This window comes from Zonotrichia albicollis, chromosome 2, assembly GCF_047830755.1.
Source record: "Zonotrichia albicollis isolate bZonAlb1 chromosome 2, bZonAlb1.hap1, whole genome shotgun sequence".
NCBI classification, from domain to species: Eukaryota; Metazoa; Chordata; class Aves; order Passeriformes; family Passerellidae; genus Zonotrichia; species Zonotrichia albicollis.
In genome coordinates this window covers 40,048,045-40,066,854 of record NC_133820.1, presented here as the reverse complement: position 1 = coordinate 40,066,854, position 18,810 = coordinate 40,048,045, and the positions used below count along the sequence as shown (strand labels likewise).

The window sequence follows — 18,810 nt, the reverse complement described above, 5'->3', positions numbered from 1 at the left end:
GCTGCACAAAAATGCTGTGGAGAGTCTGGAATATTAATTGTGACACCCCACTGGGCCAATAAATCTCTCCCTAACAAAGGTTCTGAATAATCTAACACAAATGGACGGATATTTGCCAATTGTCCGTTTGGACCCTCAAATTGAATAATGCTTTTGGATTGCCTTGCCAATTGCAGACCTCCTACACCTCGAAGGTGACTAGCAACATTTTGTAAAGGCCAGTGTGCTGGCCAGTCTTGTACTGGAATCACTGTGCAGTCTGCACCTGTGTCTACAAGCATCTCAATGCGTTTAGACTCCCCACTCCCACTGACATTGCACCACAATTTGGGTTTATCTGTCCCAATAACTTGGACCCGGGCGACTGTGGGCCCTTGTTTATCGACATTTTCAGGTAAAGATGGCACAGGGATAGCTTGAGCAACAATTTGTCCCTTGGGAAGAAACAGGGGTGGGTGGAAACAGTGCAGGCTGAGAACAAATTGCTTGGGATCTGATGTTGTCAGTCCCGGAGCAATTTCGATCTCTTGTGGTGTGTTTTTGTCCCCAGTGATGATGTACTTACAACGAATTTGGTTCCAAGTACCTTTCTGTTCAGGATTTACAGAGACAATATGCCAGTCAGTGTCCTTCAGGTGGAGTGACTCTGTCAGCTGCAACCTGTAAGGCTCATTGACAGAAGATGCGGTTAATACAGAATCACTTAAATCATAACAAAGGTTATTTTGTTTCACTTTCAACAGTGGGCTAGCAGACTTGGTCTTTGAAACACCTGCTTCACTTACACAAATGTTAATATTATTGCGCGCTTGATTTATTTTGCTACCCTTATTCTCTTGGCCTGCTCCTTTTATGTCTGCACGCCTGGCAGGCTGGCGCTTTATTCTTCGTTTTTTTGTTGTTGACCCCCAGGGAGGGCTTGCAGTTCTCCTCCCCTGCTATTTTTAAATTCATCAAATTCCCTTTTCAGGGGGCACTGGTTACTCCAGTGTCCTAGCTTATTACAAAGCAGGCATGGTTTAGTGGGCTCAACCATTGCTGGTCTCCGCTGCTGCCCAGGGTACTGCTGTGCTGAAAGAGAAGGTGCAGGGCTGGCAACGGCAACACGCTGAGGTGGTCTTGGCAGCAGCCTTGGTCTGGAGTCTTCAGCAACACTCATCAGAGGCACTTTCCTGTTACAGACTAGAAGCATATCTTTTAATGTAGGGGAAGGTTCCATAGGAAGGCTCAGGATTGCTGCTCGACACTGTTCATTTGCATTTGTAAATGCCATTTCTTCTAAAATTGCTTCCCTTGCATTTTCCTTTTTAACTTGTATTTCAATGGCTCTAGTTAGCCTTTCTACAAATTTGACAAAAGGCTCTGATGGTAGTTGTTTGATTTTACTATAGGGCTCAAAAGGCCCCTCAGGTTGGAGGGAAAAGAATGCTTTTTCAGCTGCTTCCTTTACTTTCTCAAGTGTTTCTGCAGGAATTGCAGCAGCTTGGACTGAGGGAGAAGACCATTGACCCTCACCACAGAGGTGGTCAAGGGTAATGGGGTTACCATTGTTGTCTTTTGCTGTGTTTGGATCAGCCTGTAAGCTTGGGAGAGCATCTTTTAGCAGTTGTTTCAATGCTGATTCCCATAATTTGAATTCCGTGGATGTCATGAGACATGAAAAAATTTGTTTTAAATTATGTGGAACCACAACAGTCCTACTTAATTCAGAATTTAAAAGGCCACGGAAATATGGACTGTGTGGACCATGTTCCTTATGAGATTTACAGATCTCTTTAATCAATTGTCGTCCAAAAGAACTCCAATTAGCAGTTGGGGCTGCTCCTGCTTGAGCTGCAGGCTGAAACGTAACAGGAGCCAGTGACAACATGGCACTATGCATTGGGTCTGCTGTCCCCTGCTCTGGATCCCTTGAATCAGAAGCATTGGGATCACAGGTACAGGTTTGGGGACAGGCAGTGGGTGTGTCCCCACCGTGGGAACCCGGGGAGGGGGCGGGGAAAGGGAGCCGGCAAGGGGCGGGGCAACCGTGGGAACAAGGGGCGGGGTCAAGGGGCTGGCAGGGGGCGGGGTCACCTGGTGACATTACGTCAGCAGCCGCTCCCTGGGAGGAGTAGAGGGGCGGAGCTGAGGGTACTGCAGGAAAGGCGGGGGGAGGGGGGAAGGGGTCACGAGGAACAGGAGGAGAGGGGGATGGGGATGGAATTTTGGAATGCTTAAGAGGATTTTGGGAAGAAGAAGACCAGGTTTGGGAAGATGCCACGTGGCATCCACCATCTTGTGGACCCCCTAGGGACTGGGGGCCATTTTGGACATCACTGCTCTCCGAAAAGCTAACACGTGCTCGGGATTTTTTTGGGGAAAGAGGTTTAGGGGTGTTAGAGGGAGAGGGAGGAACAGGGAGAGCAGAGGCACATGGCTTTACATTTGGCTTTTTCTCCATTTCCTTTTGTTTGAGCAATGCTGTTCGAATTTGCAAACTTCAGAACACAAATTTAGCTGAGGGTAATTTGCCAGATTGTCCTAAGGTTATCAATTCATTCCCAACTTTATCCCAGAATTGAATATTGTGGATTTCTTCAGGGGAAATGTTTGGGAACTGCAGAAAAAGCCATCTTATAAACTGTTTCAATTTTCCTTTAGAGAATTTCACATTACTCTTGATTAAAATGTTAACAATATCATAATACACTCCCCTTTGTACAATGCTAAGTTTGGAACCCATGTTAAAAAGCAAAGTACTTAATCCCGCCTGACCAAAAACAAAGCTAAAATCAGCTACCAATTTCTAAAAAAAAACCACAGATAGAAAGCGATAACGAGCAGACAAAAGCTTCACAATGCAGCTGTATATACTGCTTTTAAAATTCCCGGGCAGCAGCAGCAGGGCACGCCCTGCCGAACAGAGGCAGAAACAAAGCCTCTCCCGCGGTGGAATGCAGCACCTCCGCGGAGCAGAGACAGCAACTACTCCACGTGGCAGCCGAAACCGGGACGCCCCCCCCCGCCGCCGCCGCGTGTGCAGAGCACTCCCGACCCCCGCAGGTCCCCCGGCCACGTGGAAAGAGAGCCCCCCCCTCTCCCGCAAAGAGAAAGAGAAAGAAAATCTCCTAACACGTGTCTGAACACGCTGCTGAGCCGGGGGGGGGAAGGGCAGAGAGCGATCCCGCTCCGGCGCGAATTCTAAAAAACAGTGAAACACGCAGCAGGAAAGCTAACACTAGAACGCTATGAATTCTTGTCTGTGGGGCTGCGCAGCCAAAATGCAAAGGCAAAAAGGAACAGAACTCGCGGCAGAGTCTGTTTTTGAGCTTCTGCTCTACCGAAAGCAGAGATACTCACGTGAAATGGAAGCTGTAGGCTGGGTACAGGCAGGCAGGTCTCCACCGGAAAAGGACCTCTCTCTGGGTGCAAGAGAGGCTGCCCTTTTCTTCCTCTGGAAAATCTGTTCACCACAATGAAGCAGGGCTTTCCAAAGGCGCCGAACAGTCCACGAAACTTTTTCTGGGAGTATTCCCAAAGTCTCTAGCTGGGAGTCTTGAAGCCAGGCTCCTTTCAGCTGGATGCACGGCTGGCAGAAGCTTCTCTGAGGAACTGCGAGTCCGTTTTCCGGCTCAGGGTCGAGCCACCCACAGGGACGCCAATATATTGGAATATGTATCCCAATATAACCAGTTAGATGGTGCCTAGGCCAGTTCTGACCTTCGCTGCTGGGCCACAGGCAGCTCTGCGGTGTTATACCTCAAAGATACCTTGGCTGGCGGCAGAGTGCAGCGGGGCACAAGACAGGACTCCGTTCTCCTCAGGGGAGAGCTTCTGGCGATGGTGAAGAAAAGAAGGGAGCGGATTCTGCTAGAAGGTAGCCAGATGTTTATTCCATGAGCACAGATACGTCTGCACTGGGCTACTGCTGATAACAGAATAGGGCCGCATGGTCTCATTCACATTTTAAGCTCAGGACAGGGGAAGGGGAGGGGACAGGTGAGTCACCAACCAGGTGAAGGGGCAGGGTCTCCAGGTACTAGGGTCACCTATCACACGACGCCTTGCTGGTATGTTAGCCTGATTGACAGGGCACACTCAGCGAGGGGCGAGGGGGAAGGGAGAAGGTAAAACAGGATATTGCAACACACCACAACAGGTGTCTGTTTTTTGGGGTAATTTTCTGGGCAGTAAATCACAGAATCAGAGAGTATCTTGAGTTGGAAAGGACCCAGAAAGATCTTAAGAGTTCACTCCTGGTACTGAGGGGACAATCTCAAGAGACACCATGTATCTGAGAGTGTTGTCTGAATGCTCCTTGAACTCTGTCAGGCTTGGTTCTGTGACCACTTCTCTGAGGAGCCTGTTCCAGTGCCCAACCACCCTCTGAGTGAAAAACCTTTTCTAATGTCCAGCCCAAATCTCCCCTGACACAACTTCAGGCCATTTCCTAAGGTCCTGTCCCGGGTCACCACAGAGAAGAGATCAATGCCTGCCCCTCCTCTTTCCCCTTCTGAGCAAGTTGCAGCCTGCGATGAGCTCTCTCCTCAGTTTCGTCCTCTCCAGGCTGAACAGACCAAGTGACCTCAGCTGCTCCTCACAAGGCTTCCCCTCCAGACTGTTCACCATCAGAGGATGACTCTCCTTTGGACACTCTCTAATAACTCAATATCTTTCTTGTAGCACCCAAAAGTGCCCCCAGCACTCGAGGTGAGGCTGCTCTGGTGCAGAGCAGAGTGGGACAATCCCCTCCTTTGCTCTGCTGGTGATGCTGTGCCTGATGCAATGTTGGCTCTCCTGGCTGCCAGGGCACTGCTGACTTAGATTCAACTTACCATTGATCAGGATTCCTTTCCACAGGACATCTGTATATGGAAAAGTTTTTCATCAGTAGTTTTTCAAAGTGTATTAGATATTTCTCTTCTGATGTCATAATGAACTGTTATTAACAACCTTGGGGAAGAAGGGTTGAAATGGGGAATATTCTGCGTTTCAGCATTTCATTCCCAGGCCAACACATGGATGCACAAGTAACTGTATAGTGTGTGTATATAGCACATGTAGGTATTGCTGTTTTAAGTAAAACAGTGAGCAGGTAGAGGGCTTGCAGATAACTAAAAAAGCATAATGTTCTTAAAGTAGTTTAGAACATTGACAAAGGACAGTTTGACATAGTAGTTTTTTTTTAAATAACAAAACCTTTTTTCTACTAACTTATCATCTCTTTACTCTGTGTGCTAGAGTTTTAGCCTGTGTCCATCTGCAAGGTGAAAATATATTTAGAAACAGTGTTTTGGGGACAAAACATTTGGTTGAAAACATGAATAACATTCTTCTTAAAGTCACTTCCGAAAATCTTTATAACCAATACTTTGACAGGATTTTTGATGCACCAAAGTTACCTCCATGCCTGTAGAATTCTTTTTTTTACAATAAAAATATTCCTTTCTAACACATGATCTCTGACTCAGTTCATTACTTGAAGAAAAAGAAATTCAGTGTAATAAATACAACCTTGACTTGCCTTGAAAGGGAAAACTCTTGCTGAGTAACAGCCTCTGTGTTAATGGTGGAGCTTCCCTCTTCATCTGTCACAGACACACAGCTCTGGTACTCCTTCATGAGCCTACCTCTGGTGTCTCAGAGCAGCCCAGCCAAGTGGGAGAAAGTGGTCACTTCTGCAAGATGATGAAAACCAAATATTAGAGAAAAATAATCAGGCCTCTTTTTCTGTGTGTGCTTGACAGTAGTACAGCCATCCATACAGTAAGGGTAATCCAGCAAGAACAAAACCCAACACACTGCTCTGTTCTTCCAGTTCTTCCTCTTTCAGACTCCAATCATGTGAGGGGCAGGATGTGTATCTCCATGCCTCATGTGTGCCATGAATGTATATCCACCATATACTGAGGGAAGGTAATGGGGTTGTGATACATGGGGATAGGATAAAACAGTGTATGCTGAAGGACTGGAATGAAGTCTTGCAGTTAGTGTGTGAAATGCTTTTTAGATGCTGACTCTCAAACTTTGTTTTAATTAGTGCCTGCTTTTTTTTGTTTCACTGTCTCTGAAAGTAACCTCTGGTTGAAGATCAGGTGTGACCAAAGGGTAAAGGTTGACAATTTCCACACAGGAGGTTATTTCTGAATGATAAGCTTACACAAATATTTGTGTCCTCTAACAGTTGTCTATCCATCTGCTGAAAATCCAAATGATAATAAACTGTGTGTCCTTTCTCTATAGTAAGCCAGTGGCCTACTTTTTCATGGCAAGAACAGTTGCTGGTGGCCTGCTTGCTTTTCTTGACTCTGTTCTAATTTTTATTTCTCTATTTTAAATCTTGAATCTCACAAAGAAATTTGGACAAATTTGTAGAGGGTTTTTTTTCAGTTTGCTTTCTAAAGAGCCTGTTGTGTCACAGCAGATAGGGAAGACTTTTGTTAAAAGTCATTGTCTTGACAAGTGAGGCTTGGGAGCTGTTCAGAAGGCTCGCTACTGTGTGCATAATTAAAGCACATTAAGTTCCAGTTGGTGATTTGGGTGTCAAGCGTTATAATTTGTGGTCTTCTCTGAATGATATTTAGGCAGCTCGTGGACACTGAGAGCATACAGTGTTCCTGCATAGGCAGCTGCAATAGCTCATGGCAGTGGTTGTTTAAAGAACTTGCACCTGTTTCTAGTTTCACATTCTAATTATTAAATCTATTTATGGTTCTTCTTGGCAAAAACAGTCTAATCACAGGTTATTTTAATAACATTGGTTGTTTTAAAGTAGCTGCTGTAGTTTCATGGTACTTGAACATCTCTTGAGACTGTTGAATAAGCTTTAGGGATGACTAGAAGTAAGTAGCTTTCTCTTAGATAAGGTTTTGAAGATTTACTCAAAATACTTTAAATTTTAAGAGTTTACTTATGTTGCTTGGAAGCGGGGGTGGGATACGGAAACAGTTTGACAGGTTTTGGTGTACGTGTTTATGCTGGGATTCTCTCCAGTCTTATATTTTTAAATTGATCCTTCTGAGGTCTCTGAGTATTTTAATATAGTGCTCTGTGCATGTATAAAATTGTTGCTTACACCTTCCTCTGCTGGCCAGGAAGCTTGGTGACTTGAGGGGGTGTCAGCTGCTCGCACATAATCAGTCTTCTCATTCTCTGAACTTTATTCTGTATTTTCACTGAGTTCTTGTTGCTTAAGAGCTCAGATGAAACATGTGGTATTGTTATTTAGGGTGTGATTTTTCTTCTATCAGAGTCTTATACTTGAATGCATTTAAAAATATGTCTTCAGCTGGCATGTAGAATATGAGGTGTCATGTAGCTCATGCTGTCCATCATTGGTAATTGCACAGAGAATATGTATCTGCAGAAGAAGCTCTTGTGCTATCTCCTGTAAACTGCCTCAAATACCTGTTGACCTTTCTCTTCATCTTACTGTTTGTTTATCTCAAAAGGTCACTTCCTGGAAGAAAGGCTTTGAGCTGATCATAAAGTTAGCATTGGGATTTTTCATCTCTATTGAGTCTGTTTATTTTCTTCTGAGTGACTGAAGGAAATCATACTGTGCCATTCAAACTTTCTTAATGGCTCTAATTGGATTATTGTGCTCTAGAAATGAACAGCTTTTGTATGTTTATACAGTGGTTCCTGCAGTGTAGACAGATGTGAGTTCAAAACTTTTTTTTTTCCAATTTATGTCTGTTTCATGCACTTTGAATCTAGAAACAGATGAAGTTTGTAGAGTGATGGAGCTTGTATTATGATTATTACATGTGGCACCTGGAAAGGAAAACTTAAAAAAAGGTAAAAGCAAAATCTTCCTGGCACTTGATATTGGTGGTGCAAAGTTGAGGTTCACAAAGCACATCGGCAGTGACTCATTTCAGTGAATCAGACTCACTGTAACTACTCAAACTTCATAATTCTTTTTTACACAGGGGGATTGTATTTAGGCACTTCCAAGTTAACCATGTGTTTTACCAAACATATTTCTATTTATCAATAAGCAATTACGTTAATGTAAAGATACCTTGACCAGCTTTTTGTTAAGGTCTGAGATACAGTGTTACCTTTTCCATTATAAAAATGCAGTTATTTCAATGATGATTGATCCTTTGCAAAAAGAATTTCAATACCTATCAGCAAAATATTTGTGAATTTAGAGAGTAAATACTGTCACTTGCCTAAAGATACTGAATTTTGAATATGGGAAATGTACCTGCAAAATACATTTTTCCCACACTGAAATATTTTGACTCTTAACAGTTCAGTAACATTTCAGATTTCTCATTCTCTGTCAAGCACCTCTTTGGCTCCTTTACTGTCTCTTGGGGAGAACATGACTGTGGGAGTGATGTCTTGTTCTGGCGACCTCATTCTCATTCTCTCCAGTTGCATTTTATGCAGAGCCCTCTGCTAGCCTTGGAAAAGCTTTCCAGAGCTTCAAATCTTCCAAGTGGTAGAAATTTTTTCTGTTTTTTGTTATTGCTATTTGAGCATGATATTGCTGCCACAACAGAGTGTAAGTAGCTTTTGCAGGAATACAAGGAAGTTTTTTTCTCATATAAGTGGGCCACAGTAGAAGGAAAAGTTATCCTAAATGGTATTACTTATTTTCTGTTTTTAGAATAGTGTTTTGCTGCTTTGGAAGTGTTTTCTTTGCTTCTCAGTTAAGGGAGAGAGGCACTGATACCTTTAGACAGTTATTAATGATCTTGGATTTCACAGTCAAATTGAGGAGCTCAATCCTTTATTTTTTAATTGTTTGGAAGAAATATGGATGTGGTGTGAATCATATTGAGAAAAGTGGCTGAAGAACTTCAGTTTGAAAGCGTTTCCATCAGTGCATCTATTAAAATGTTGCTTTGTATTCTTAGTACTGATATATTGAAGGTAATAATGCTACTATAATTTATTTTAAATGCAAACCTAATAGCACTTTGGAAAAATGGAAGAGCTAATAAAGTATCCTTTGTGTAACAATGCATTTTTTTTTACCTAATGCTTGTTTTAAAATGCCTACAACTTTTCTTGGCTAACATTAGTCATTGAGCAACTCTGTTTTTTAAAGAAGCTTGTAAAGGTGGTGCTATATTGAGAGTCTGATGTGTGTCTTTCTGATGCCTTGAAATATTTTAGGACTGGAACGGGCCATTTTTGTCTGTTGTTAGAATAACCTCTTTAAGCCAAGCTTTAGAACTCTTCATTCTATGTGTAAATCTTAAAACCTTGACTGATCATTAAAGATCACACTGTAAAGTATTGCTTAAAATCAAGATGACTCTGGTCTTGTTGAAAGTGAATTTCAAAATAATGTTTTACTAAAAGCTCTTATGCGCCTAAATGGCTTTATAATTAATTCTGCTTTTAGGACTGATGGTTTAAGGAGTTTGCTGATTGAAACAATGAGTTGTGAATTGAAGGGAAAACATGCTGTGGTGGGGGTTGTTAATAAACGAAGTGGTTGTGGAGTTTTTTGTAGTGGTTACTTCCAATCTTGTCAAGCTGTGTACGATTTATTTATTGTGGAGAAAGTGAAGAAGGGCCCTTCTGATTTCTTAAAAAAAAATTATTGAATTATTGCTAGATATGCCTCTGCACACATCCTGTAGTTGAAGTACAACTCTCTAAATTCTTGAGTGGACAAGCAAAGGTGCTAAGACAATCTAAAAAATTCCTATGATAAATTTTTCTACAATAGTGTGGTGGATATGTGTGGTGTTCTTTTGGGGTTCTTGGCAAAAATAGTGTAGGATTGTGTACTAACATAAATCAATAAACTTATCTAAATCATTAGAATTGCTTAGAGAAAACCAGGTTAGAATGTGGCTTCTGTTGAAGCTGCAGTTTGTTTGTAACCAATATATTTTAGTAATGAGATGCTGACTAGCATTTGTGTTTCTAGAGAAGAAGAGGAACGTCTGAGAAATAAGATCCGAGCAGATCATGAAAAGGCTCTGGAAGAGGCTAAGGAGAAATTGAAGAAATCACGGGATGAGATTCAAGCTGAGATTCAGACAGAAAAGAACAAAGTAGTGCAAGAATTGAAAAAGAAAGACAGCAAGCCACTGCCCCCTGTTCCTTTACCAAACCTGATAGGGATACACAGCGGAGAACCAGCAGACCCGGATATCCGAGAAAGGAGGAACAAAATTAAAGAGGTAAAGATGATGATGATGATGTGGTCCTGCCTGTTCTTGTGTCTGACAGTAGTTATTTATATGGCATTTGGTTTCTGTGATTTATGTTAAGAAAGAAAAACAGATCTGCAAATCATGTAGTAAACTAAAAGTGGACAAGTAGTAATGAGCAGCAGCATTATTGTATGCTGTTGGAGTATTAATATTTCGCTGGATAACAACTTAAAAATTATTTTAAGGAATTTCTTCAGTTTAGTGGTATGGATTCAAAGTGATTTTGTCATTAATACATGGAAGAGTAACAAGGGCATCTTTAAAGTAGGGCATGACTTTGTCAGTTTCCTTTCAAAGAATGGAATATCTTACTGTGTCACAGGATGATTTTAGATGTTAAAACATAAGATTGAATATAAGGAAAAAGAAGACCTGCTGCTAATATTTGAAATTTACCAAATTATCACATACTTTTCAAAATGCATTTTAAATGGGTTTTAAAAATTGAGTAAATTTAAATGGATTGAATGTATTACAGGTAAGTGAGACAAACTAAGATCTTTGCTTAGTCTTTTGGTTCTGTGGCAACTTAGACTATGGGAGTTGCTGTTCCTCTCCACTACTGGTTGGCTGTGAGATTCATTGCCCCTTTTTGTCCTGGCAATGCCACTGTTCTATTACTATTGCCAGACTTTCTCTGAGTAACTAGTATAGCAAAAACATTGTACAGCCTTCTTTATTCTTTTTCTTTCCTGCACTCTGATGAGTTTTATGCCAAAAAATTGGTTTAGTGAAGCAGGAATGCTTCAGGCAAGATGCAGACAAGCACTGACTTTGTTACTAAAGAATGTCTAGGACAATAGCACTTAGTATTTACATTAGATAAATTTACTTTTAAATTGCAATCTGAGTTCAGTTTGCTTATAAAACCAAAAAGAAATCTGTCATTCACCTGTCCTCATTGTAGGAAATGGTTGTAGCTGAATTATGTGCCATTCTGTGGGTGGATCACCCATTCTGTAGGTAGACCACCCAAGCTGGAATTTTACTTTGAATATTAATGATGGCTAGATGGAATCCACTCTTATAAAGTAATGAGCAGCTGGTTATTATACATGAGTGATGCAGTGTCGAGCTGTATCACTATTTGTAGTATGTGCTCCATATAGAGCCCTGTCACAATCTGGGTGTCTGAAGTGGCAAATCCTTCTGTGAAAGTTATGTCTGTTAGTGATTACTGCAGAAGTGCTTTTGCTAGGAAGTTGTGTCTGGAATATTGGACCTCCTTGACCCTGCTTGGTTAGGGCTACTTTCCCAAGAACAAAATTGAATTGTGGATTTGAAAAGGCTCTAGTAATTTGTTTGCAAACATTTTGAGTGAGAATATATAGAGCAGTTTGCTTTTCTAAATGTTTTTGTAGGGTGGACAGTGAACAGCATGGTTGTCAACACTTAATTTTTACTACAGACTACTGTAGCAAAATACCTTTGAGATGGATTTATTGCATAGAATAAAGTTGAGTTTACCAAGTAATGCAAAATTACTGAGCACAGCTAACAGTGAGGAACTAGCTAGAAGAAATAATCAACCAAAGCTCTTATAGACCAAGTCTGGAATTGGAGGGGAGATTGAAAATTAGTATTTGCCTTTCTGAGGTTGTTTGGTCAGATTGTAGATTGAGAGATTATAAACTCTAGGTTAGTAGAGAATGGCAGTTTTCTTGGTCTCATGAAAAAGTAGTAAAATGTGGACCATTCTTGCTGATTTAAACCTGGAGGTATAGCAAAGTGTAAGGAATTCAGAGTAGTTTGTGAGTAAGAATCACCAGGTGGTGATCCTTAGCTGCAGTTGCCACACACCTCATGCTGTAAAAGGCTTACTTCTTTTTTTGATGATCAGCCTACGTGTGAGTCACACTGACAAGCTGTTTTTCTATTGCATAACTTGTTGATGACTACTATTATGGCTTCTGAAGTGTAGCTTTTCATTACCAGACCACAGGTGTTTGTGGGACTATGTTTTAAGTGGGTAAGTCCTTCAGTTAGGATAATAATGCCTTTGTCTTGAGCAGTTTTCCCTTGAGCGCACACTGTGCTTGTTACAGCCCAGGATCACGGGAGCGTGAGTGCAAATTCTTTTTGTATGAATTGCCTTCATTGACTCAGCCACCTTAGTGCTGTAGCTACCAGGTGATCTCCAGAGTTCTTAATTTTAGTTTCATGCAGGGCAGGAGATTGTCAGTCCTATAGCTAGATGTGTGAAGGCAGAGGGAGGTCTGCTAGGGAGAATGGATAAGCAGTAATGAACAATGTGGCTCAGATTAAAACATAAATTAATAGTGTCAAATGAACAATATTTTATCTGAAGCCTGTTTTTGACAGCATCCCATGTCTCAGAAAAGACAGCAGCGATTTCAGAGATGTGAAGTGCATTTTGAAATCCGTTCATCACTGAGGTCCTCCATCACTGTTTTATGTAACCAGTGTAGACTAATACAAATAGTCTTTGGAGACAGAGACATAGCAGAAAAAATGAACAAAGGAGACAATATCTCTAATGTAGGTCCACAACTGATATATATGAAAAAAATATGTATATAATTTTTGACATATAAGACATTTTGATTGCCTGAAAAATAGCCCAGGGAAGCTACTGACTCTTTGGAGGCTGCATATCTGGCTTCAGAATTCCTGGTGCTCTCAAGAAAGCATTTGACCTGATTTGGTTTACTGTGAATTGTCCTGATAAATATTTGAGGAACTTCACTCTCAAAGAACAGCTTTAGACTGTTCAAATTCACAGAATTAATGATGTTATACAGCCTATTTCACCTCCTATCAAATGGTGAAAAATGTATAGAATTGGATGGAATGGTGGGGGCTGTTTGTAACACACATGAGTCTTTACATATGTGAGGAAGGCTGGAAAATTTTCGAATGAGGATCCAGTTTCTATTATTTTTGCAGAAAATATATTACCAGTTTTTCTTTCCAAAGAGCAATTTGATGAGGGCTGGTTTTTTTAACATCTCTTTATAAGTGGTTTGGCAGTAGTTTAACATTTTAAAAAGGCATATTTTGATTTTAGAAAAAAGTGCATATAAAAGTAAAAAAGAATTTCTGTAATGCTCTTAAGAGAGCTTTGCAAAACATTTGGAAACTTTATATAATAGGAATGTTTGCTGAGCATGGAGAGGGAAGTTTCTTAAGGTCAGGGAATACAACTGGGAGCAGAATCTGCATCTTCCTGGGGTTTTTTAGTGTGTCATTTGGTTCTGATAACTATATATAGTGTTACATTGCATTCTCAAGTTTAGTTTACAAAATGGTACAATCTGTCTATATTCTTCTAAGAAGCTATTAATTATTTCAATAAGGAGAATTTCTGAGTTGGCTGATTATTTTAGATGCACAGTGACAACTCTGAGAAATAAAGGTTTTCCACTTGCTTACCATACGTGCTTTATAGCACTTCTCTGGCATATTAGCTTGCTGTTCAGGCTTCTAGAAGATGCTGTGGTGTTTAATTAACTGGTACTTTAAGAACAAACACATTGAAAATTATTCTTGCTGTTACACTTTAGCTTTGTATTAATATTTTGGCTTTTTGTACTATGTAGAACAAAAATATTGAAAAGAGATTTTTTTTTAAAGATTTTAAGTGCAACTTGTATAATTTTACAGCAAGGCTTTAAGATGAGTCTTTTCATTGTGGTTAATGCAGAGAAATTAAGAACAAATCCTGTCTTTTGGAAGTAGTTGGCTTTGTTTCCAAGTTAAATTTGCTATAAATTGCTTGAGCGCTTGGAATTTTGGCACTTAATTTCCATTATTGTACTCTTTAAAGGTGTTCAGAGTATTTTTTTTAATTTCAGTTTCAAGGTAATCATTACATAGTGCTCTGGGGCCTATAGTAAGTTTTATTTCCATGGGAAGGTAAATTCTACACAGTCAAATAAGGAAAATTTTGTAATTCTTTTCGCTCTATTCAGGGTTCATGTTTTCTTTAATTTCAGCCTGAGATGTCACAGTATTGTCTTACTGCCAGCACTCATTTAGGATACTTGTTAAAATAGTGTATTTCATCCAATAATGGCCCTAATCCTATGCAGGTGATCCTTTCTCTCTGCTCAGCACTGGTGAGGCCACCCCTGAGTTCTTTGTTCAGTTTTGGACGCCCCAGTATGAAAGAGACAGGAGCATTGTTGGAGAGGGTCCAGTGAGAGACCACAAAGATGCTTAAGGGACTGGAGAGTCTCTCATCTGAACAAAGGATGAGGCAGCTGGGCTGGGCAAGAGAGGGAATTTTGCAAAATACCTGGAGGGAGGATGCCAGGAAGACAGAGGCAGGCTCTTTTCAGTGATTCCCAGTGGCAGGCACAAAGGCAGTGGGCATACACTGAAACACAGGAAGGAAGCTGCACCTGAACATCATAAAGCATTGTTTTTTGTGAGAGTGGCCAAGCACTGGAGCTGGCTGCCTACAGAGATTGTGGAGTCTCCCTCCTTGGTAATGACTGGGAGTGGACAGCTTGTTTAAAATTACCCTTCTTGAGTGGGGAGGTGGGACCAGATACCCTCCAGAGATCCCTTCCAACCTCAGCTATTCTGAAGTAAGATGATGTTTGTTGACTAAGCCTGTCAGCTGGAAGACAGCTTCTCCAGAATGTTACATGAGGGCACATGGTAAACTTAACAGCTAAATAATAATGCTGTAGGTTTCAGATAGATTGGGAAATCTGAGTTCTCTGGAGCTTCTGTTCTATTACTTGTTCTTTGTTGTGATATGCAATCATGTAAATACACAGTGCTAATTATAAATACACTTTTAAAAAATCAAGCTGAAAGGAGGTGTGCTGTCCACAGAGGTAAGGTAGAGTTATGAAGTGACTGAAACTGCTGCCTGTACCATTCTTGCTTGTGCAGTTTAAAAGCTCTTATTTTTAATGAGATGGGAGGGCAAGGTGGTGTCTTTCTGATAAGCTGTTCTCAACCCAGTAAAATTCTGGTTGTGTTCCTGTGTGTCACACCTTTCTGGTTAAAAAAAAAAAAAAAAGGTGGATGAGATATTTAAACAAAAGTTATTGTGAAATGGACATCCAGGAAGTAGAGGCGCCAGAGTTAAAGGTCATTGAATAATAGAATAGTTTGGGTTGGAAGGGACCTTTAAAGGTCATCCAGCACAACTTGAGGTTCATTTGTGACATATGACACCTGTAGAAAGAGGTAAGTTTGGATGCTTTGCACAAGTGAGGAACAAGTCTGTCTGGGAAGCTGGGGATGTTCTGACTTGAGTTCTTTTGCCAGTGAACTTCCCCCATCGCAACTTCCCACTTAACCTCTTTTAAAATTAGAGTTGTAATATATTGCCTGTTTGAAGAGAAGGTAGGAAGTTAATTTATTTAATATTAGTGGAGGCAATGTCAGAAGTACTTACAGATAAGTGCCAAGAAGAAAAGTGATTACAATGTATTTTCATCCTGGTCTCTGGATGATACTCAAGAGGGTGCTAATACTGTTGAGGAGTAACAGGCTGTTTTATAAGCAGCAAAACTTATGGTTTCCTATGGATTTTTGACCTATATTCCCTCATACCACCCTCTGCTGATCATGCACTTGTTGCTGTGAATATCCTCTTAGCTTCATATTTGACTGCATGAGTTGCAGTGTGTTCTGTGCCTTCTTTAGAGCTACTGGTGTGCTAAATGCTGCCCCCCTGAATGAAGAAAGGGTTGAATTATAACTGCATTTGTCTCAGTCAGGGTACCAATTTGTATCGGTCTGCTTTATCTAGCCACAGATATTTTTTCTTTTCCTCAACACAAAAAGTAGAGTATCTGGTTCCTCCAGCTCTTTAAAATCAAGTGTGAAATTAGAAAATGGATTAAAAGGCTACTGTAAATGTAAGTGTCAAATGATGGATGTACAGACAGCAAGGTTGCATAAGCCTCATTCTTTTAAGAAATTGGGCTAAAAATAGTAGGTGTCCCTTCACCTGAGTTCTAATTTTTGTGCTTATTGAGGAAAGAGCTGTGTAGAAGAAAGAATTACTTAATCATCCAGAGATCTTTTCATGCTACATAAATCCTCTTTTCATAGTTACTATTCATACAACTTTCAGAGCTAATCTCATTTATTGTTTCTCATTGCAGTGTTTCTGATCTAGCCAAATAGGCTGCCTTCTCTGACTGGAGGACTTTTTGTCAATATCTAAAACCAATTTAGAACAATTTCATTACTGCTGACACTTTACAGTCTTTGTTTCCCTGGTCAAATTTACTTGGACTTCTAGTTGGTTGCAATATCAGTTTGTAATAATCCATGCCTGTGAAGGGTTTTGCATTGTATTTTGTAGCTCACTATTCCTGACTTGCATTTCTACAGTTATTTCCTGAAACTGAAGGACATAATTATCATCACCCAACTTTTTCAGTATTTAAGGTAACACTCCGTGCAGTGTGAATGTTTGTATAAAATCCACACACACACATTTTATATGTAAGTGTGTGTGTATAAAAATCTCTTTGCATTACACACGTGTATACACACACACATTGTTTATTAGTTGGTTTTGTTTGCACATTATTTGGATTCTCTATGTTCTGGGTTTTCTAACATAATCTGACAAGTTGAGAACAGGTAAATTTGTTTTCAGTTAGTTTCACTACACTCTTTTAAAGCTTATCTTAATTTTACTGAATTAGTGAAATCTGTAAATTGAGGATAAAATCTTTTTGATTGAGCCTGTGGGTAAACTAGTTTTCCATTTGTATATTAGAATGAATATTGTTCAATTGGCACTTTGGCCAGTACAGGCATGTTAGGGGTGGCCCTGAAAAAGCTGTGCCCCAGCTTGTTGGAATGATTTTATAAAGAATTCATTTTACATTTGTTAAATCAATCATTTATGTCTGTGAGAAGCTTTGCATCTCAGTGTATTTATTTTGCTGGAATAGAAGAATGGAAATAAAATCCTAGCGTGCAGCTTCATTTGCAATATTTCTGCTGCAGATCCTGGATATGTTGATTTGATTCGTAACTTAAAATGCGCCACTCATGAAGAATGCAAGTTTTTGTTTGAGGCTGTTTTAAAAATGAATCAATTTAGTCAAGTTGTAGAAATTACAGAATTCTCCAGTGCTTATGCAGTATTGGAAGCATGTTAAAAATTCAGGAAGGTGTTCATTATTAAAGATGTCTTTTTTCCAGACCATTGTGAGAAGAACCTGTATTTCAACAGTGAATTAGCACATTTGCAGTATTTAAAACTCATAAATGCAAATTAAAATCAAAGAAATATGGAAATATTTCACTTACCTGATATTATCAGCCAAACAAAAATGAGAAAAACTCCAGGTAAATTTTCTATCTTCACAACTGGGTAAATCAAAAGACTCCATGAAATCTAGTTGACCTTATTGCTATTTTTTTTTAAATTTGTATATTTTATGCCATTTATTCTTGTGAAACAGAAATGCTGGTAGCAAAAATCATGACTTACAGCTAGATTGAAGAGATCTCTGTGTTAAATTACACATGATCTATTATACAAGTGACAATAGGTGTGTTTTGAGCTACGGAGACTTTGATTGGAAAGCCAGAGCATCCTGTTGTGTTCTTGTTCGTTATCTTTACATAACTTCTCCTGTAGTCCCCTCTGTGTTTGCTGGAGCAGCTCCATAGGATATATGCCAATGTGTTTTTAACATGCAGTTTTCCTGATGGTATTAGCTCTCAAGTATTGGTAGTAGTGATGATATTGATACACAGTCTGAGCTACTGGTGGTTGATGTGTAACCTCTCACAGTGCATTCCATGAAGTCAGAGACCATCTACATACAATACTGAGCTACCTGAAACTCCCTACAGTTCACTCTAATTAGTTCACTCTGAGATTTGGATTCCTGATTTGCATCGCTGGCATCTATTCTTATTTTCTGCTTTGTTACCAGAGGAATAGTGGCTAACAAGGCATCAGTTTTTGAAAGGGATTCAAGGGGAATCCAAAGCAACTGCAGAACCCTGTGCCTGCTGAATGAACTGCAGATTACCAGAAACCAGAACAGGGAATAGAATCACTGAGCATATCTATATGTATGATGTCCTGCTCTATTCCAAAGCCATAGAAGATCCCCAGAAGAGTCAACAAACATATGAATAACAGAGAGATGGTTGGATACATAGTTTAAAAAAAAAATTGTCAAGGTTCACTGCTAATAGGTGTTGAACTAAGCAGCCATGGGATGGAGGATAGTTTCTGTGTTTGCCTGGAAAACTGGTTAGAAGGCAGGAAATGGAGAGTGCAGATAAACAGTGCTGGAGGTCACAGAGGACATGTGCTGGGAATCCATGCTCTAAATGATACAAATGAATTATTTAGAGTTTGAAAATGGATGTGTAGTGGTATGACAACTTTGCTGCCAATGTGAAGAATTGCAGAAAAACCTTATGGGACTGAGTGATAATCTCTTTTTTTTTATTTCTCAGCTAAATGTAAAATGATGCATATTGGGGCTGGAGATGGAGAGATTCCAACTTCATGCTAAGTATGAAAAGCTGTGAGGTGACTTAGTACACTTGAGAATGAGAAATTGTGTTTTTTATAGCTCCTTGGAAATGTCACTGTAGTGCTTAATGGCAGACAGTGAGCAGATATTCAGCATTTCAGAGAAGGAGAACAGATGAGGTTTTTTACCTC

At 40.1% G+C, this 18,810-nt stretch overlaps 1 protein-coding gene across 1 annotated transcript in view; it reads left to right on the top strand.

Annotated features, from left to right (window-relative positions):
- MAN1A2 (mannosidase alpha class 1A member 2) overlaps positions 1-18,810 on the top strand; it is a 149,814-nt gene that overhangs the window by 36,308 nt on the left and 94,696 nt on the right. Inside the window, exon 2 of the mRNA XM_005486071.4 lies at positions 9,884-10,139. Coding sequence (XP_005486128.1) covers positions 9,884-10,139 — 256 coding nt within the window. The remainder of the gene's footprint in view (positions 1-9,883; positions 10,140-18,810) is intronic.